Genomic DNA, 15569 nt, shown 5'->3' on the forward strand with positions numbered 1-15569 from the left:
CGGATAACATTTTTGGCCAACATATTGCACAACCATGGAGCCCTCCTATATATAAACTTTGGTTTACTAGGAAGAATCTTTTTAAGGTAGGGTCCTTGCACAATAATGGCCAATGTGTCTTGATAATTCTCTCAACTTTCTTGTACTGAAGATTAAAGCCAGATACAAAAGCAAAATCAAACTTCTCTTGTCTTGGATTTCTTACTTTAGGCTCCAAAAGGGTTGAACGATCAATTAATCTGACTTGTTCCCTCGTAGCTTCCAATTTCCTTTTATTATATCCCTTTTCCACAAACCTGCCAATGAGCATATCAGTCTGAACCATGAAGTCTCCTTCACGCGCACAGTTTCTCCTCATTCGGAGAAACTGGCCTTTCGGAATCGCCCGCACCCAGTTTGGGTGGTGGCAACTCCGAGTGGAAATGTAGCCATTCCGATCGGTCTCTTTGAAGTGGGTTTGTGTCTCTAGACAGGAACCCACCTTAAAGATTTCAAGATCCAGGAACTGTATATTTGATTGATGCCAAGTGCTAGTGAACTTGATATGATCATTACAATTTATGTATGATAAGAACCTTTCAAATTCCTCTTGCGGACCCTCCCACACAATGAAAATATCATTTATGCATCATCGGTACATTTGTACTTTGTGGCCACTGGTTTGTAAAGATACATTCCTCCTCCCATTTGTTTAGAAATATATTTGCAATGCTCGGAGCATACCTAGCCCCTATAGCCACCCCCTTGATTTGGTTGTAGAAATCTCCCGCGTGCCAAAAATAATTATTAGTCATTGCCATGTCGAGAGCCTCCGCAAGAAATTTGACTTGGGGCATTTTAAGGTGGTAGTATTTTTGTAAGGCCCTTAGTGCAGCATCAAGAGCATCCTGTTGGACAATGTTGGTATATAGGGACTCAACCCCCACTGTTACCAGCAACGTATGGTCTCCCACCACAGTTGTCTTAGTCATGTTGATAAGATCCCTGCTATCCTTGAGGTATGCTTTACCCTTCATGGCTATAGGTTGCAAAAAAATCAATATATTCACCTAGCCTCAAGAATAAGGAATCTATCCCACTAACAATGGGTCTGCCTGGAGGAGTTTGTCCATTCTTATGTATTTCGGAATATAATAAATAACCGAAATTTTAGGGACTTTAGGTAATAGGTATTTGGCTTCTTTTTTGTTAAGCATATCCAATATCAAACCTTTATCAATCAATTTGGACAAGGCGATTTTAAATTTCCCAGTTGGATCACCCGGTAGCCTTTTGTAGGTGGCTGGATCCTGCACTAATCGTTGCATTTCTGCAATATAGTCCTCTTTCTTCAGGATAAGCACCCCCCCCCCCCTTATTCGCCGGTCTTATGACTATGTCTCTATTTTGTTCCAGCTTGGAAATGGCTTCTCTGGTTTGTTTGACATCGCTTTTTTTTATTGAAAGGAATGTCCTTAATATTTTCCTGTACTAAATGTTTGAAAACCTCTATGAACCTGTCAGGGCTGAGCTCAGCCCTTCCTTCTTCGAGCTGGCCGCTCAGCTGTCGGCTAATTGCCAGATCCTATTTCTTCACAGTGACTCACCTGTTGATTATATCCTGCTTGTTAGTCCTGCCTACCTAAGCCATCCAGTCCAGATGATCTCTGCCTTCCCCTTGATCACATCTCTAGAGACGCTCTCCTGTGTTCCTGCTTGGCTGACATTCCTTCTGGCTCCAGATCCTGCTTGCTGTTCTACTACGCTGTTCCCTGGCTGCCTGATGTTTTTTCTTGTCTGACTATCCGTTCCGGTTACTGAACTCTAGCTATGTTTTGACTACGTTTACTCTATTATTAAACAAGTGTGATTTAACTGTACTTCTGTCTCAGTCTGATTCATGGTTTCTGACAGTAGGCGAAGGCCATAAATTCAGAAGATGCAGTCAATCCACTTGTTGGTAATATTTTTTCCAGATTGGATGAGCAGGATCACCACATGGATCAGTTTGCCATGGCGGTACAAATGCTCCTGAGTCGCACGGCTCACCTGGAATCTCCCACTGTGGCTGCTCCGGTATAACCTGTGTTGCAGGCCGTCCCTGCTGCTGCTTCAGTCTCTGTGCAGGCACCCGCCTCGAGTATTACCTCTATAAGAGGTATGTTTGGTTTCGCTCCGTTTCCCCAGCGATTTGGGGGCGATCCAGTCCAATGCAGAGGGTTTCTCAACCAGGTTGAGATATACTTTGAGATGCTGCCCCAGGCGTTTCCCACGGATAGAAGCAAAGTAGGTTTTGTGATATCTTTACTTTCTGAGAGAGCCTTGGCCTGGGCAAACTCTCTATGGGAGACGCAAAAACCTGTTGTCTTGAGTTACCCTGAGTTTGTGGCTTCTTTTAAAAAGGTATTTGACGTTCCCGCACACTCCGCTTCTGCTGCCAAGTGCCTCATGTCCATCAGAGTACGAGAACTGTTGCCAATTACACCATTGAATTCTGGCAGCAGAAGTTGCTTGGAACAATGAGGCCCTCATGGCTGCTTTTTCTCATGGTCTCTCGGATACCATCAAGGGTGAGATAGCAGCCCGAGAAATATCCACTGAGCTGGAGAAGTTGATCACGTTTGCCATCCTCATTGACTCCAGATTCAGAGAAAGACTCTCTTTTAAGGAGTACTTGCGGAAACCTCCTGTACATTTGTCTCTGAGCTTTGCAGTCCCACCCTTGCCTCCCTCACCTCCCATGCCTCCTGGTACCGAGTCAGTCAGTGAAGATGAACCCATGCACTTGGGCTTCATAGGTCTCTCTGTGGATGAGAGAACCCTTAGGAGGAGGGAGAGATTGTGCCTTTATTGTGGCCAGGCAGGTCACTTTTTGAAGTCTTGTCCTACCCGTCCAGGCAGCGTCCGAACATTGAAGTCCTGTCACGGACAGACCTTAGGTGGCGTTGTTTCCTCCCCAGTTATCCTGAAGGATAAGCCCCTGGTTTCCATTACCCTTTCTTGGGTTGAGTTGTCCATCGAGATACAGGCTCTAATCGACTCTGGGGCTGCAGGCCTGTTCATTGATGCTGTCTTTGTATCGAAGCACTTGATTCCGCTGCAGCTGCGTGACACTTCACTTGCCATTGAGGCTCTTGACGAGAGACCTCTACAGCCTGCCCATGTGACTCATGAGACTGTTCTGTTGTCCATGGCCGTAGGGGCTCTTCACCATGAGATAATCCAATTCCAAGTTATTTTCTCACCTAAGTTTCTGCTGGTTATTGGTTATCCTTGGTTACAGAGGCACAGTCTCTTTTGATTCTCTTCATGCTGAGGTTCTCTCCTGGTCGCCACAATGCAGTAAAATATGCTTCCAGAAGGTAGCCAAGGTCCTGTGCACCTCTTCACTCTCCTCCCTGCCGGAGGAGTACCACGATTTTAGCGATGTTTTTGACAAAGGTCAAGCCGGTAGTTTGCCTCCGCAACAGTCGTATGATTGCGCAATTGACCTTCAACCTGTGCCATACCCCCTCGTGGCCGGGTTTACCCTTTGTCGGTCTTGGAGGATAAGGCCATGGAGGAGTATGTTGCAGAGGCACTTTCTCAAGGTTTCATCCGCAAATCCCCATCTCCTGCTGGTGCTGGTTTCTTCTTTGTGAAGAAGAAGAGTGGTGAACTGAGACCTTGTATTGATTATAGGGGTCTCAATCATTTCACAATTAAGAATGCCTATCCGATTCCGTTGATTACGGAGTTATTTGACCTCCTCAAGAGCAATGGTTTTCACAAAGCTTGATTTGAGAGGGGCATATAATCTCGTGAGGATTAAGGAGGGCGACGAGTGGAAAACTGCATTTAATACCAGAACAGGCCATTATGAGTATCTCGTAATGCCTTTTGGCCTGTGTAACGCCCCGGCAGTTTTCCAGGAATGTATTAACAATGTCCTCCGAGATTTGTTGTAGTTATGTGTGGTGGTTCATATTTTCCATGTCCCCGGAGAGCCACCACACAGATGTCTGTTGTGTGCTTCAGAAACTAAGAGAGAACAATCTCTATTGTAAGTTGGAGAAGTGCGAATTCCATTGTGAACAGGTTAAATTCCTGGTTTATGTAATTTCCACTGCTGGTTTTTCGATGGACCCAGAGAAACTTTCAGCAGACCTACATGGGTTTACGTCCTCTGCAGCATTTTCTTGGCTTTGCCAGCTATTATTGGAAGTTTATTAGTAACGTCTCGTCTCTGGTCAAGCCCCTGACTGATATGACCAGAAAGGACGGTAGCCCACAGAATTGGTCTCTGAAGTCCATTAAGGCCTTTGAGACTGCCTTTGTTTCTGCCCCTGTGTTGGCACATCCTGATCCTACGTTACCTTTTATTCTTGAGGTTGATGCTTCTGAGACTGGAGTTGGCGCCCTTTTGTCTCAACGTCCTTCCCCTGAGATCGCTATGCATCCTTGTGGCTACTTTTCCAAGAAATTGTCACCTGCGGAGTGCAATTACAAGATTGGTGACAGAGAACTGTTAGTGATCATTTTAGCCCTGAAAGAATGGAGACATTTCCTCGAAGGTACCACTGTGCCGGTTCTCATTCTTACTGACCATAAGAATCTCACATTCTTGTCTGAGGCTAAACACCTCTCTCCCACAAGGGCACGATGTTTCATTTACATTGTCTCATTCTTACCCGATACTAAGAATGCAAGGGCTGACGCTTTGTCACGAAAATTTTCCTTCACTTCAAAGATGGAGTCTGTTCCGGTTCCTGTGATTCCTCCTGAGCGTATTCTGGCTATGGTTCGCACCAGTCTCACTTCTCCTTTGGGTGACAAAATTCTTGCTGCTCAGGTCCATGCTTCTCCTGAGAAACCTTGTGACCGCTGCTTTGTCCCAGAGAGTCTCTGTACTTCCGTGCTCCAGACTTACCATTCTCCCAAGGCTGCTGGCCACCCTGGGAAGAATCAACTCTTTTGGGCCATTTCCCAACAATTCTGGTGGCCTAGTCTACGTGCTGATGTAACTGCCTTAGTAGCTGCCTGTTCCTTGTGCTCAGAGTAAGACTCCAGGACACCTTCCAGTGGGCCTCCTACAACCCATACCCAATGGAGAGAGGCCCTGAACCCACCTGTCTATGGATTTCATTGTGGAGTTACCCAACTCCCAGGGCAACACAGTTATCCTTATGGTGGTTGACCGGTTCTCAAAAATGTCTCATTGTATTCCACTTAAGAAGTTGCCCACTTCTAAGGAACTGGCTTCCTTTTTTGCTCAGGAGATTTTTCGCTTACATGGGCTACCCTAAGTGTTTTGTCTCGGACAGGGGTAGTCAGTTTGTGTCCCAGTTCTGGCAGCCTTTTGTGCACAGTTGGGGGTTCAGCTTGCTTTCTCTTCTACCTATCACCCGCAGTCTAATGGGGCTGCAGAGCGAGCCAATCAGTCCTTGGAGCAATTCCTATGTTGCTATATTTCTGACTTTCATAACAACTGGCCAGACCTCTTACTGTGGGCGGAGTTCACTCACAATAGTGCCTTGAATTCTGCTTCCCGATTGTCCCCGTTTATGGCGCACTATGGTTTCCATGTTGCCTGACTCATTTGTTCCGCAGAGTATTCCTGCGTTAGCTGAGCATCTCCGTGGTCTTAGTTCCACTTGGGCACAAGTCCAGGAGGCTTTGCGACATGCTAATGATAGGTACAGACTCCATGCTGACCGCAGACGCCTGCCTGCACTTTCCTACCAAGTTGGGGACACTGTCTTTTCACTTTTAAAATATTTATTTGTAAAAAATCTTGAAAACCATTTATTATTTACCTTCCACTTCACAATTATGTGCCATTTTATGTTGGTTTATCATATAAAATCCCAATAAAATAAATTTATGTTTTTGATTGTAATAAGACAAAATGTGGAAAATTTCAAGGGGTGTGAATACTTTTTCAAGGCACTGTAGAAGCCACACCGCCTCTTGGGCATTAACGCCCGTGTAAAGGGCCACTGGAAGACCGGGTTAAAGAGGTTAGGCTCTACTTTTCTGATTTCTATGTAGACATACAGTATCTCACAAAAGTGAGTACACCCCTCACATTTTTGTAAATATTTTTTTATATCTTTTCATGTGACAACACTGAAGAAATGACACGTTGCTACAATTTAAAATATTGAGTGTACAGCAGGTAGAACAGTATAAATTTGCTGTCCCCTTAAAACTAACTCAACACACAGCCATTAATGTCTAAACCACTGGCAACAAAAGTGAGTATACCCCTAAGTGAAAATGTTCAAATTTGGCCTAATTAGCCATTTTCCCTCTCCAGTGTCATGTGACTCATTAGTGTTACAAGGTCTCAGGTGTTAATGGGGAGCAGGTGTGTTAAATTTGGTGTTATCACTCTCACTCTCTCGTAACACTGGAAGTTCAACATGGCACCTCATGGCAAAGAACGCTCTGAGGATCTGAAAAAAAGAATTGTTGCTCTACATAAAGATGGCCTGGGCTGTAAGAAGATTGCCAGGAAACTTATGTGAGATACTTTACATCTGCACAGTTGAGATGAAAAGCAGACATTCAAAGGGACCTTTATCACACTGGATTTTACCCAACTCTTAGATTTAAAGTGTTAAGAAATATGAAATCTGTTTTTATAAGTATACATACCAAGATGTTTTTTTTTCTGTTTCAGAAGCCAATAAGTAATGGCCTTCCACCCACGCCTAAAGTACATGTAAGTATCATCCAAACATTCTCATAATAATAACAATGAATTTACATCAGTAACACTGCACAGTCACCATTTCTGCAAATGGTAAGGCAAAGTGAACAATGTCTATGTGATCAATCCTCATTAATACTTCCATACGTACGGATATAATTCACAGTTCCGGACCGCCCACCACACATATACTGAGGCAGGGTGGCCCGGCTGCATGAAACAATGTACCTGTACGTAGTATGCGCTCCCTAGTCTGGGGAGTGCACGCTGCCGCCGGCTCACCCCCGCTGTGATTGGACATAGCAGGAGCCAATCAGCAGGGCCACCCGCAATCATTCTCGGGAATGACAGAACGGCGGTCTGCCTATGTAAAGAAGGCAGACCATCGTTCTGTCGCAGACAAAGAGAGATCTATGATTCCTAGTAATCGGGAACACAGATCTCTCTCTGTCTTTGTTCAGTGTCCGCATCCCCCACACAGTTAGTAAACACACCCAGGGAACATATTTAACCCTTTGATTGCCCCTGATGTTAGCCCCTCCCTGCCAGTGACAATTATACTGTTACAGTGCATTTGTTAAGCACTGGTCCCCAAAAAAAGTGTCACTTAGTGTTCAATGTGTCCACCACAATTTCGCAGTCCTGCTAAAAATTACTAATTACTAGTAAAAAAAAAAAAAGTCCCCAAATCTATCCCTTTGTTTGTAGACACAATAACTTTTGTGCAAACCATTCTATATACACTATTTTTTTTTTTTTTACCAAAAATATGTAGCAGAATACAAATTGGCCTAAACTGATGAAGAAATTTGTTTTTTTTACATCTTTTTTATTGGATATGTTTTATACCGGTAGCAGAAAGTAAAAAATATTGTTATAGCGCAAAAAATAAAAACCGCAGAGATACTCAAATACCACCAAAAGAAAGCTCTATTTGTGGGAAAAAAAGGACATAAATTTTGTTTGGGTACAACATTGCTTGAAAGCAGAAGTGTCAGTTAAAGTAACGCAGTGCCGTATCTCAAAAGGGCGTAAATCCTTCCGGGGCTGAAGTGGTTAAAGAGGACCCCCGCCCATATACAGAAAAGGGCAATAATATCCAACACAGTGTGCATAAACAAATACACTTACCCATGTGCATGCCGCTTTGCCTCTGTGCAGCCTGTGTCCCTGCTTTTGCACTCCATTTACGGTGTATAGCACATACCCGAGATGGAGCACATGACACCATATGTCTCATCTTGCCCTGAGATGTCAACAGATGCCATATGCTACATGTCGTGTACCTCAACTCTTCTTTTTTTTTTTTTTTAAACAACAAATACGTTTAATCACTTGACCTCCGGAATATTTACTCCCCATCATGACCAGGCCATTTTCGATACTTGCACTGTGTTACTTAAACTGACAATTGTGCGGTCATCCAACTCTATACCCAAATAAAGGTTGTCATTTTTTTTTTCCCCACAAATAGAACTTTCTTTTGGTGGTATTTGATCACCACTACGTTGTTCGTTTTTATTGCGCTATAAACAAAAAAAAGACAATTTAAAAAAAGAAACTATTTTTTACCTTTCTGCTATAAAACATATCCAATTAAAAAAAACAAAAAAAATTTAAAAAAACAATTCTGCAAAAAATGTTGTCCAATATGTATTGTGCTACATGTTTTGGATAAAAAAAAATCCCAACAAGCTTATATTGATTGGTTTACAGGAACGTTATAGCGTCAATAAACTATGGGATATATTTATGGATTTTTTTTTGTTTTTTTATATACTAGTAACGGCGGCGATTAGCGACTTATAACAGGACTGCAACGTTGTGTCTGACACTTTACGGGAACCAGTGACACTAATACAGTGATCTGTGCTAAAAATATGTCTGTCACTGTACTAATGATATTGGCTGGGAAGGGTTTGAACATCTAGGGCGATCAGAGGGTAAACTGTGTGCCTAGCCAGTGTTTTTATGTATTGTATGCGCTGCTTTTACTAGGGAAAGAGATGGATTTTAGTCTCTGTTTTGCAGAAACACAAAATCCATCCTTTTACCCCACCAGAAGGGAACTTTGCCTTGTTTACATAGGTAGAGCTCCGTTCTGAGTCTCTGCCTGACGATCGGCTGGTGCCGGTGGACATTGAGTGCCCGACACCCGCAGAACGGCTTCTGCTGTAAATAATCACAGCAGAAGGGGCCCATGAATGGCAAGTTAAGTAAAAAAAAAAAGTTTATATAAAAAAAAAAAAAAAAGTAGAATTTAGTGTACAGGAATGAAACTGTGAGCAAAAGCAACAGTACTGCAGACCTAAATATTAGAATGTCATCACACATGCGCGCACACACAACATATATACAGTTGCAAAATGATTGACACCCCTCCACTCTTTCCTAAATAATCCCAATTAGCTTTGCTATAGATTTAATCTGGTGTAAATTAATTGTATTCACTATTGTTTATTCCATAGTCAATAGAGCAGTTTGCTTTTGGTTTGTGACGTAACACATTCTTGTAAATAATAAACCAAATGAAAATGGCATGAGCAAAAATTTTCGTATCTTTAACCTAATATTTCATAGCACACCCTATTGAGGGACTAACTGCCATTGGGCCTGTTGTATAGTTCTAAATACAGTTTAACCACTTCAGCTTCGGAAGGATTTGGCCCCTTAATTACCAGGACATTTTTTGCGATACAGCACTGCATCCCTTTAACTGACAATTGCACAGGCAACGTTGTACCTAAACAAAATTGATGTCCATTTTTTCCCACAAAAAGAGCTTTCTTTTGGTGGTATTTGGTCACCCCTGCGATTTTTATTTTTTTGCACTATAAACAAACAATGAGCAACAATTTTGGAAAAAAAAATATATATATTTTTTACTTTTTGCTATAATACATATCCAAAAGAATTTATATATAACAAATTATTAATCAGTTTAGGCCGATATATATTCTTGTACATATTTTTGGTAAAAAAAAATTGCGTATATTGATTGGTTTTTTCACAGAACTTATTGCGTCTACAAACTATGTGATAGATTTAGGGACTTTTTTTTTTAATTGTTTTTACTAGTAATGGCGGCGATCTGCGATTTTTATAGGGACTCCGACATTGCGGTGTACAAGTCTGACCCCAAATGACACTTTTTGGGGACCAATGATATTATTACATTAATCAGTGCTATAAAAATGCACTGATCAATGTAAAAAGTACACTGGCAGGGAAGGGGTTAACACTAGAGGGCGATCAAGGGGTTAAATGTGTTCCCTCAGTGGGTTCTAACTGTAGGGGGATGGGCTGGCAGGGACATGACAGAGATCACTGTTCCTGATGACTGGGAACAGTAGATCTGTCATGTCATCTGTCAGAATGGGGATCCGCCTTGTTTACAAAGGCAGATCCCCACTCTGCCTCTGTACTAGGTGATCGCGGGTCGCCAGCGGTCCCGCGTATAACGACGGTGGCTGGTCGGCAAGTGGTTAAACAATAACCACAATTTCCCAACTCACAAAAAAAAAAATGGCACAATACAACAGCACTGTAAGGGTTACATTAGACAAAACTTTTATGTATATATAATATACTAAGAGAGGGCTATTACCCCTGTCAGATTTTTTTTTTTTTTGTCCTACTGAGGAGATTTCCCTTGTCCTCTTGCCCCGTAACCAAAACTAAGAGGAAATCCCTGAAAATATAGGGAATCTCTTGGGAAACCCTAGATCACCAGAACTAGTCTCCTTATAGGAATATTTCCCCTCCATTACTTTTCTGGGACAACCCAAAATTTGAGATTTTATTTTACTATAATTTTCAATGATAATGGTGAACCGGATAAATGGAGATGGTGAACAGACAACAATAAAATCCTAATAGGTGTTCTAATCCATTTGCACTTCATCCAAAACTAAAAAAAAAAAAAAAAGTTTTGCCTTTAGGTATACTGTACTTTAAACACTACTCTGAAACAAAAAGCAAGGGTCAGGGAAAAGTGCCTAGTAGTGCATAACCCCGGAGGGATTGTTATAAAGCCCACTGCAAAGCAAGTATTATATAAAATGTGAGGATGTTAAAACAGGCTTCACAACATTTCCTCGTTCCCTGTCAACTGCAATCTGAAAATGATCCACTGCAGAGAGCAAAGTCTGTATAAGATGTGTCAAGTGTGGTGCTGATGACCTTATTGGTATGAATGAAAGGGTCTTAATGAAATGTATGTGTGGCAATGTAACAAACCATAAAAGATGAATGCAGAAGTTACAAAGTGAAAACTGAGAATCAAAAAATAAACAATGAGCTGGGTAGCCCAGTTGACTGTATACATTGCCACTGAATACTAGCTAAAAGGTGCAGCTTGAAGCAGCCAGGGGTGATTGCTGTGACACTGTGAAAACAGAAGGGAAAAGACAAGCACAACCTCCACAGTGTAGTAAACAAAGTGAACAATATTTATTGATTAAAAACACACTCATAAAAGAGGAGCATGTGCAAAGCTGTAAAAGTCAAATCTGCTGCCTCTGGAGCCCAGAGCAGCTGCTTTGGTTGTGCATTCCCATCGGTGTCAGGCACCCGGGCTCCAGCTTCCATCCCTGGTCGGGTTGTCTCCCTGCAGCAGCGGCTCCTGCCTGCCTGTGCTCTTCTCCCCCTGCCTATGGTAAAGTAGGGGAAATCCACAGTGGCTCCGGGCTCCAGAGGCAACAGCTTTGACTTTTACCGCTTTGCACATGCTCCTCTTTTGTGAGTGTGTTTTCAATCATTAATAAATATTGTTCACTTTGTTTACTACACTCTGGAGATTGTGCTTGCCTTTTGCCTTTTGTTTTCACAGCGTCACTGCAATCACCCATGGCTGCTTCAAGCTGCACCTTTTAGCTAGTATTCAACGGCAATGTGTATAGTCAATGGGGCTACCTGCCCAGAGGCAACCGCTCGCTTTGACTTTTACCACTTTGCACATGCTCCCCTTTTGTGAGTGTGTTTTCAACCATTAACATTGTTTACTTTGTTTACTCCACTATGGAGGATGCGCTTGTCTTCCCCATCCCACCCCCACCCCCTTTTTTTTTTTTTTTTAATATATTTTTTTTTTTTTTTACTGTCCTGCAAACTAGCAATGAGAGTTAAAAATTATGTGGACTACACCAGGGGCTTCCGCCAGACTTCTTATCAGAAAGGGTGCATTTGTGATGATGGCTTGGATGAGACTATCTTTCCTAATATAGATAGTTTTCCTATTATTCCGCCCCTCCCCCCAACAACTCCAGAAATTACACTCTTTTTTGAACACCACGGCCCGCCCAAACTCTCCCATGCCAACCATCTGGAAAAGCCGATTTCCCCAGATGAGGTTACAGCCGCCAGTTCTCAACTCAAACCCAGCAAGAGTCCAGGACCAGATGGACTTACTCCCCAATACTATAAATATTTTGCAGATATCCTGATCCCTTACTTCTTAATGACTTTTGATGTGAAGGAAGAGACCTCCTCTCCTCCCACTTTGCTTTTACAAGCTCATATCACTGTCATCTAGAAGGAAGGCAAGGACCCCGCCCACTGCCCTAGCTATCATCCTATTTCACTCATGAGCGTGGACTTAAAGCTGCATGCAATAACCTTGGTGAACTGACCCCTTACGCTTATACCCCATCTTATCTCATTAAACCAGTTTGGCTTTATCCCAGACGCTCAGACTATGATATTTGCTAACGACTTAGTACTCCCCACTGTCGCCAGTTTAACACAATCCCAAGTTTCCACCCAGAAATACGCCCTCCTTGTTACGATACACTTTCAACTCACGCCAAACTCTCCTGGACATGAATAGACCAGGCCCTTCCCAGGTGAACTTCTAGGATCCACCATTTTCTGAATGCGGCCCATAAACGTGAACTCTTTACCAGACCCCTGACTCAGTTCGAGCATCTCTGTTACCCCGCATCTCCGCAGTCTCCCCTTATATCTTAGATTTACACAATGCTGTTCCACATCTCCTCACCAGAATGAGAGTTTGCAACAGCGGCCTGAATTGGGGGCTTAAAGACTGACTTCTCAGTAGAAGATTGGTTTCGCATGGTCACCAATCTCCTTAAGGATCCCTTAATGTCAACATACAAGAAACCAACTATAAACGGCATAGTCAGTGGCATCGTACTCCCTCGCATCTCTATGCCATCTTCCTGAACATACCCGACACCTGTTGGCGTTGCCAATCCGTCACAGGGTCTCTTTTACACATCTGGTGGTCCTGTCCCCAAATATATCCTTTTTGGAAGGCTGTGCAGTTGGTAATCAAGCACATAACAGACCAGGATCTGCCACGCCAACCAGCCACCTTTTTTCTCCACCACACAGACATGTCCCCCTCTAAATACAAGCGATCCCTCACAATTCACCTGCTGAATGCAACCAAAATGTTTATCCCCAGACACTGGAGATCCACCAAGACCCCGGGACTTTCCGAATGGTTCTATCATGTTGATCAGGTGGGAGAGATGGAAGAGCTGGTGCACACTAGCTATGAAACTATGTCCTCATTTCTTTCTATATGGACAAGATCGTTCCCTGAAATAAATATGTGGTGGTTTTGGATTTGCCCTATTTATTATAAATATGTATTTTCTTGTCAATTCCTATAGTTAGCTAGTCTATCAAAGTACTAATAAGTTTATTGGTGATGTGTCAGAAACCATGAACCAGACCGAGACAGAAGTACAGCAAAATCACACTTGTTTATTGATAAAAATAAAAACTTAAATAGAGTAAGCGTAGTCAAAGCATAGCCAGAGTCCAATTACCGGATCTGGTAGTCAGCCAAGCCAGAGTTCAGTAACCAGATCGGGTAATCAGCCAAGCCAGAGTTCAGTAACCAGATCGGGTAATCAGCCAAGCCAGAGTTTAGTAACCAGATCAGGTAATCAGCCAGGCCGTAACTCAGTGCTGTAACTCAGGAAATCTGGGTTCTGAGGAAAAAGGCAATCCTTCGAAACACGTCAGCCGGCAGTGGCCCTGAAATCTCCTCTGTTACCATCTGGAGTCTGTTGTCATTTAGACCAATTGCTGTCATCTGGAGATTATTTGTATCGCGAGTTTCTTCCATACGTTTTTCAGTTTTTTTTACTTAATTTTTAATACAATAAAATATATCCAAGGATAATGCACAGGGTTGGTGCCCCTTTTTTTTTTTTTTTTTCTCTTTTTGATTGCTAGGATACCCCTATCCCTGAGGGCAGCAAGGCCCGAGGCATTATCCACTATGAAATTTAGTCCACCTGGTAACTCACTTGTGCGCGTGAGTGTTTGTTTTCTGCTAGTCACTGGCATCTCCTGTGCAGGGTTCCAAGAGTTCAGGTGAGACATCAACCAGGCGTATTTCCAGCTCTGGTGTCCCACATTTCCCGTAACTGATACCCTCTCTATAGGACTGCTAAGATTGAGACGCCACCCCCACAAGGAAATTTTCACCCCATTGATGTGTCACCTAGCACTCTCTAGTCTGGCTATGCATAAGTGTCAGAATCCTGGGTACCTGCACCATATTAATTTGGTTATGCCAATATATGTCACACACAAAAACATACTTCCCTTCTTTCAATTCCTCACCAAAAACCCCATAGTTTACATCTCTCGTTCTGAAGGATTGTATAGGTTATATTCCTTCCCTAACCTCCAACCCATTGCCCTTGTATTTGCAGTATGTTTGCATTTATAAATGACAGGAGAGACTCCAGCGAGAGGTTTCACGTGTCTTGTTGATGGGCAAAGTCTTTCAGATGTAGCATTAGCACTAAATTGTCCATAAGGAAATAAAATAAACCTTATATTGCAAGTATTAATATGAATCTTTTTGTTTATCCCTTCTCCTCTGAATGTTTGTCAAAACAAATTTGCGATGTGGCATGGCACAGACAAACTGCGAACCAGATGAACATCTTTCATCCATTTTCCAGAGACCTCTCCAATCTCTCACTCCACCAGGACTCTGGAAATGAAAAACAAGAGCAGAATCAAATTCTTATCGACAATATCTATTAGCTTTCTATGTTTGCTTATAGAACCCAGGAACTTAGTTTTCCTGGCTTCTACAACTCTGAACAAACTATTAAAACAACCATGATTTCTTTAGGTTGAACACACTCTAAAATGGATGCCCATTATAAGTGGGGAAACATTAAGCAGAATGTTGCTTTTCAGAAATTCTTATTTTAAACGGAAAAAAAAATCCAAGTAGCTGTTAACTTAACGCCCCTTTTCAGATGGAAAAATAAAAATTGAATAAAAATGTAAAAAACTACAATAACTCTAGTGGCTAGTATGGCTCTCTACCAACTCCTGTCTTACACAAACTGTATTCAGCTGCTAACTTAGGGCATAGCCCATAGACCCCCCACCCCCTTTCAGGTGGACTAAACCTAACAATTTGAATTTTTCCACCTGAACAAAACAAAAAAAACCAAGAAACCTAACACCAAATCCAGAGGCTTATCCTTGAAAATACGAAAAAAAAATCAAGGTCCTCCATAATATTCCAAATATTGAGGCCAAATCTCTGAGACTTGCATCTAAACTTTATTCATAGCAAAGAAACATTAATCAGAAAGTTCTTACCATCCATGCGACTCATTAAGGGCGGTTAACAAAAGATTTGTTTCCCCAGTGCTATACCTCCGTGAAGATGAGACTAACTCCATTTTGAGTTTATTTGTTCTACATACTGATGCCTTTCTTGCCTTAACTGACTATTTTTAGTTTGTATTCACAGCATTTTGGTTTTAATAGGGACCCGGGCTTGGTTATTATGGCCTCTATGCCTTAGATCGCTACTCCATCTCACAGAAAAAAACATCATAATGCCTTGGTGTAGTTTTAGGATACTGAGATTTTCTTTGCATATTAT

The 15569-nt window shown here is 42.3% G+C and overlaps 1 protein-coding gene across 1 annotated transcript in view; it reads left to right on the forward strand.

Moving 5' to 3' along the window:
- MAP4K3 (mitogen-activated protein kinase kinase kinase kinase 3) overlaps positions 1-15569 on the forward strand; it is a 1235976-nt gene that overhangs the window by 906666 nt on the left and 313741 nt on the right. The window contains exon 23 of the mRNA XM_073628950.1: positions 6644-6685. Coding sequence (XP_073485051.1) covers positions 6644-6685 — 42 coding nt within the window. The remainder of the gene's footprint in view (positions 1-6643; positions 6686-15569) is intronic.

This window comes from Aquarana catesbeiana, linkage group LG04 (genome assembly GCF_042186555.1).
Source record: "Aquarana catesbeiana isolate 2022-GZ linkage group LG04, ASM4218655v1, whole genome shotgun sequence".
Lineage (NCBI taxonomy): Eukaryota > Metazoa > Chordata > Amphibia > Anura > Ranidae > Aquarana > Aquarana catesbeiana.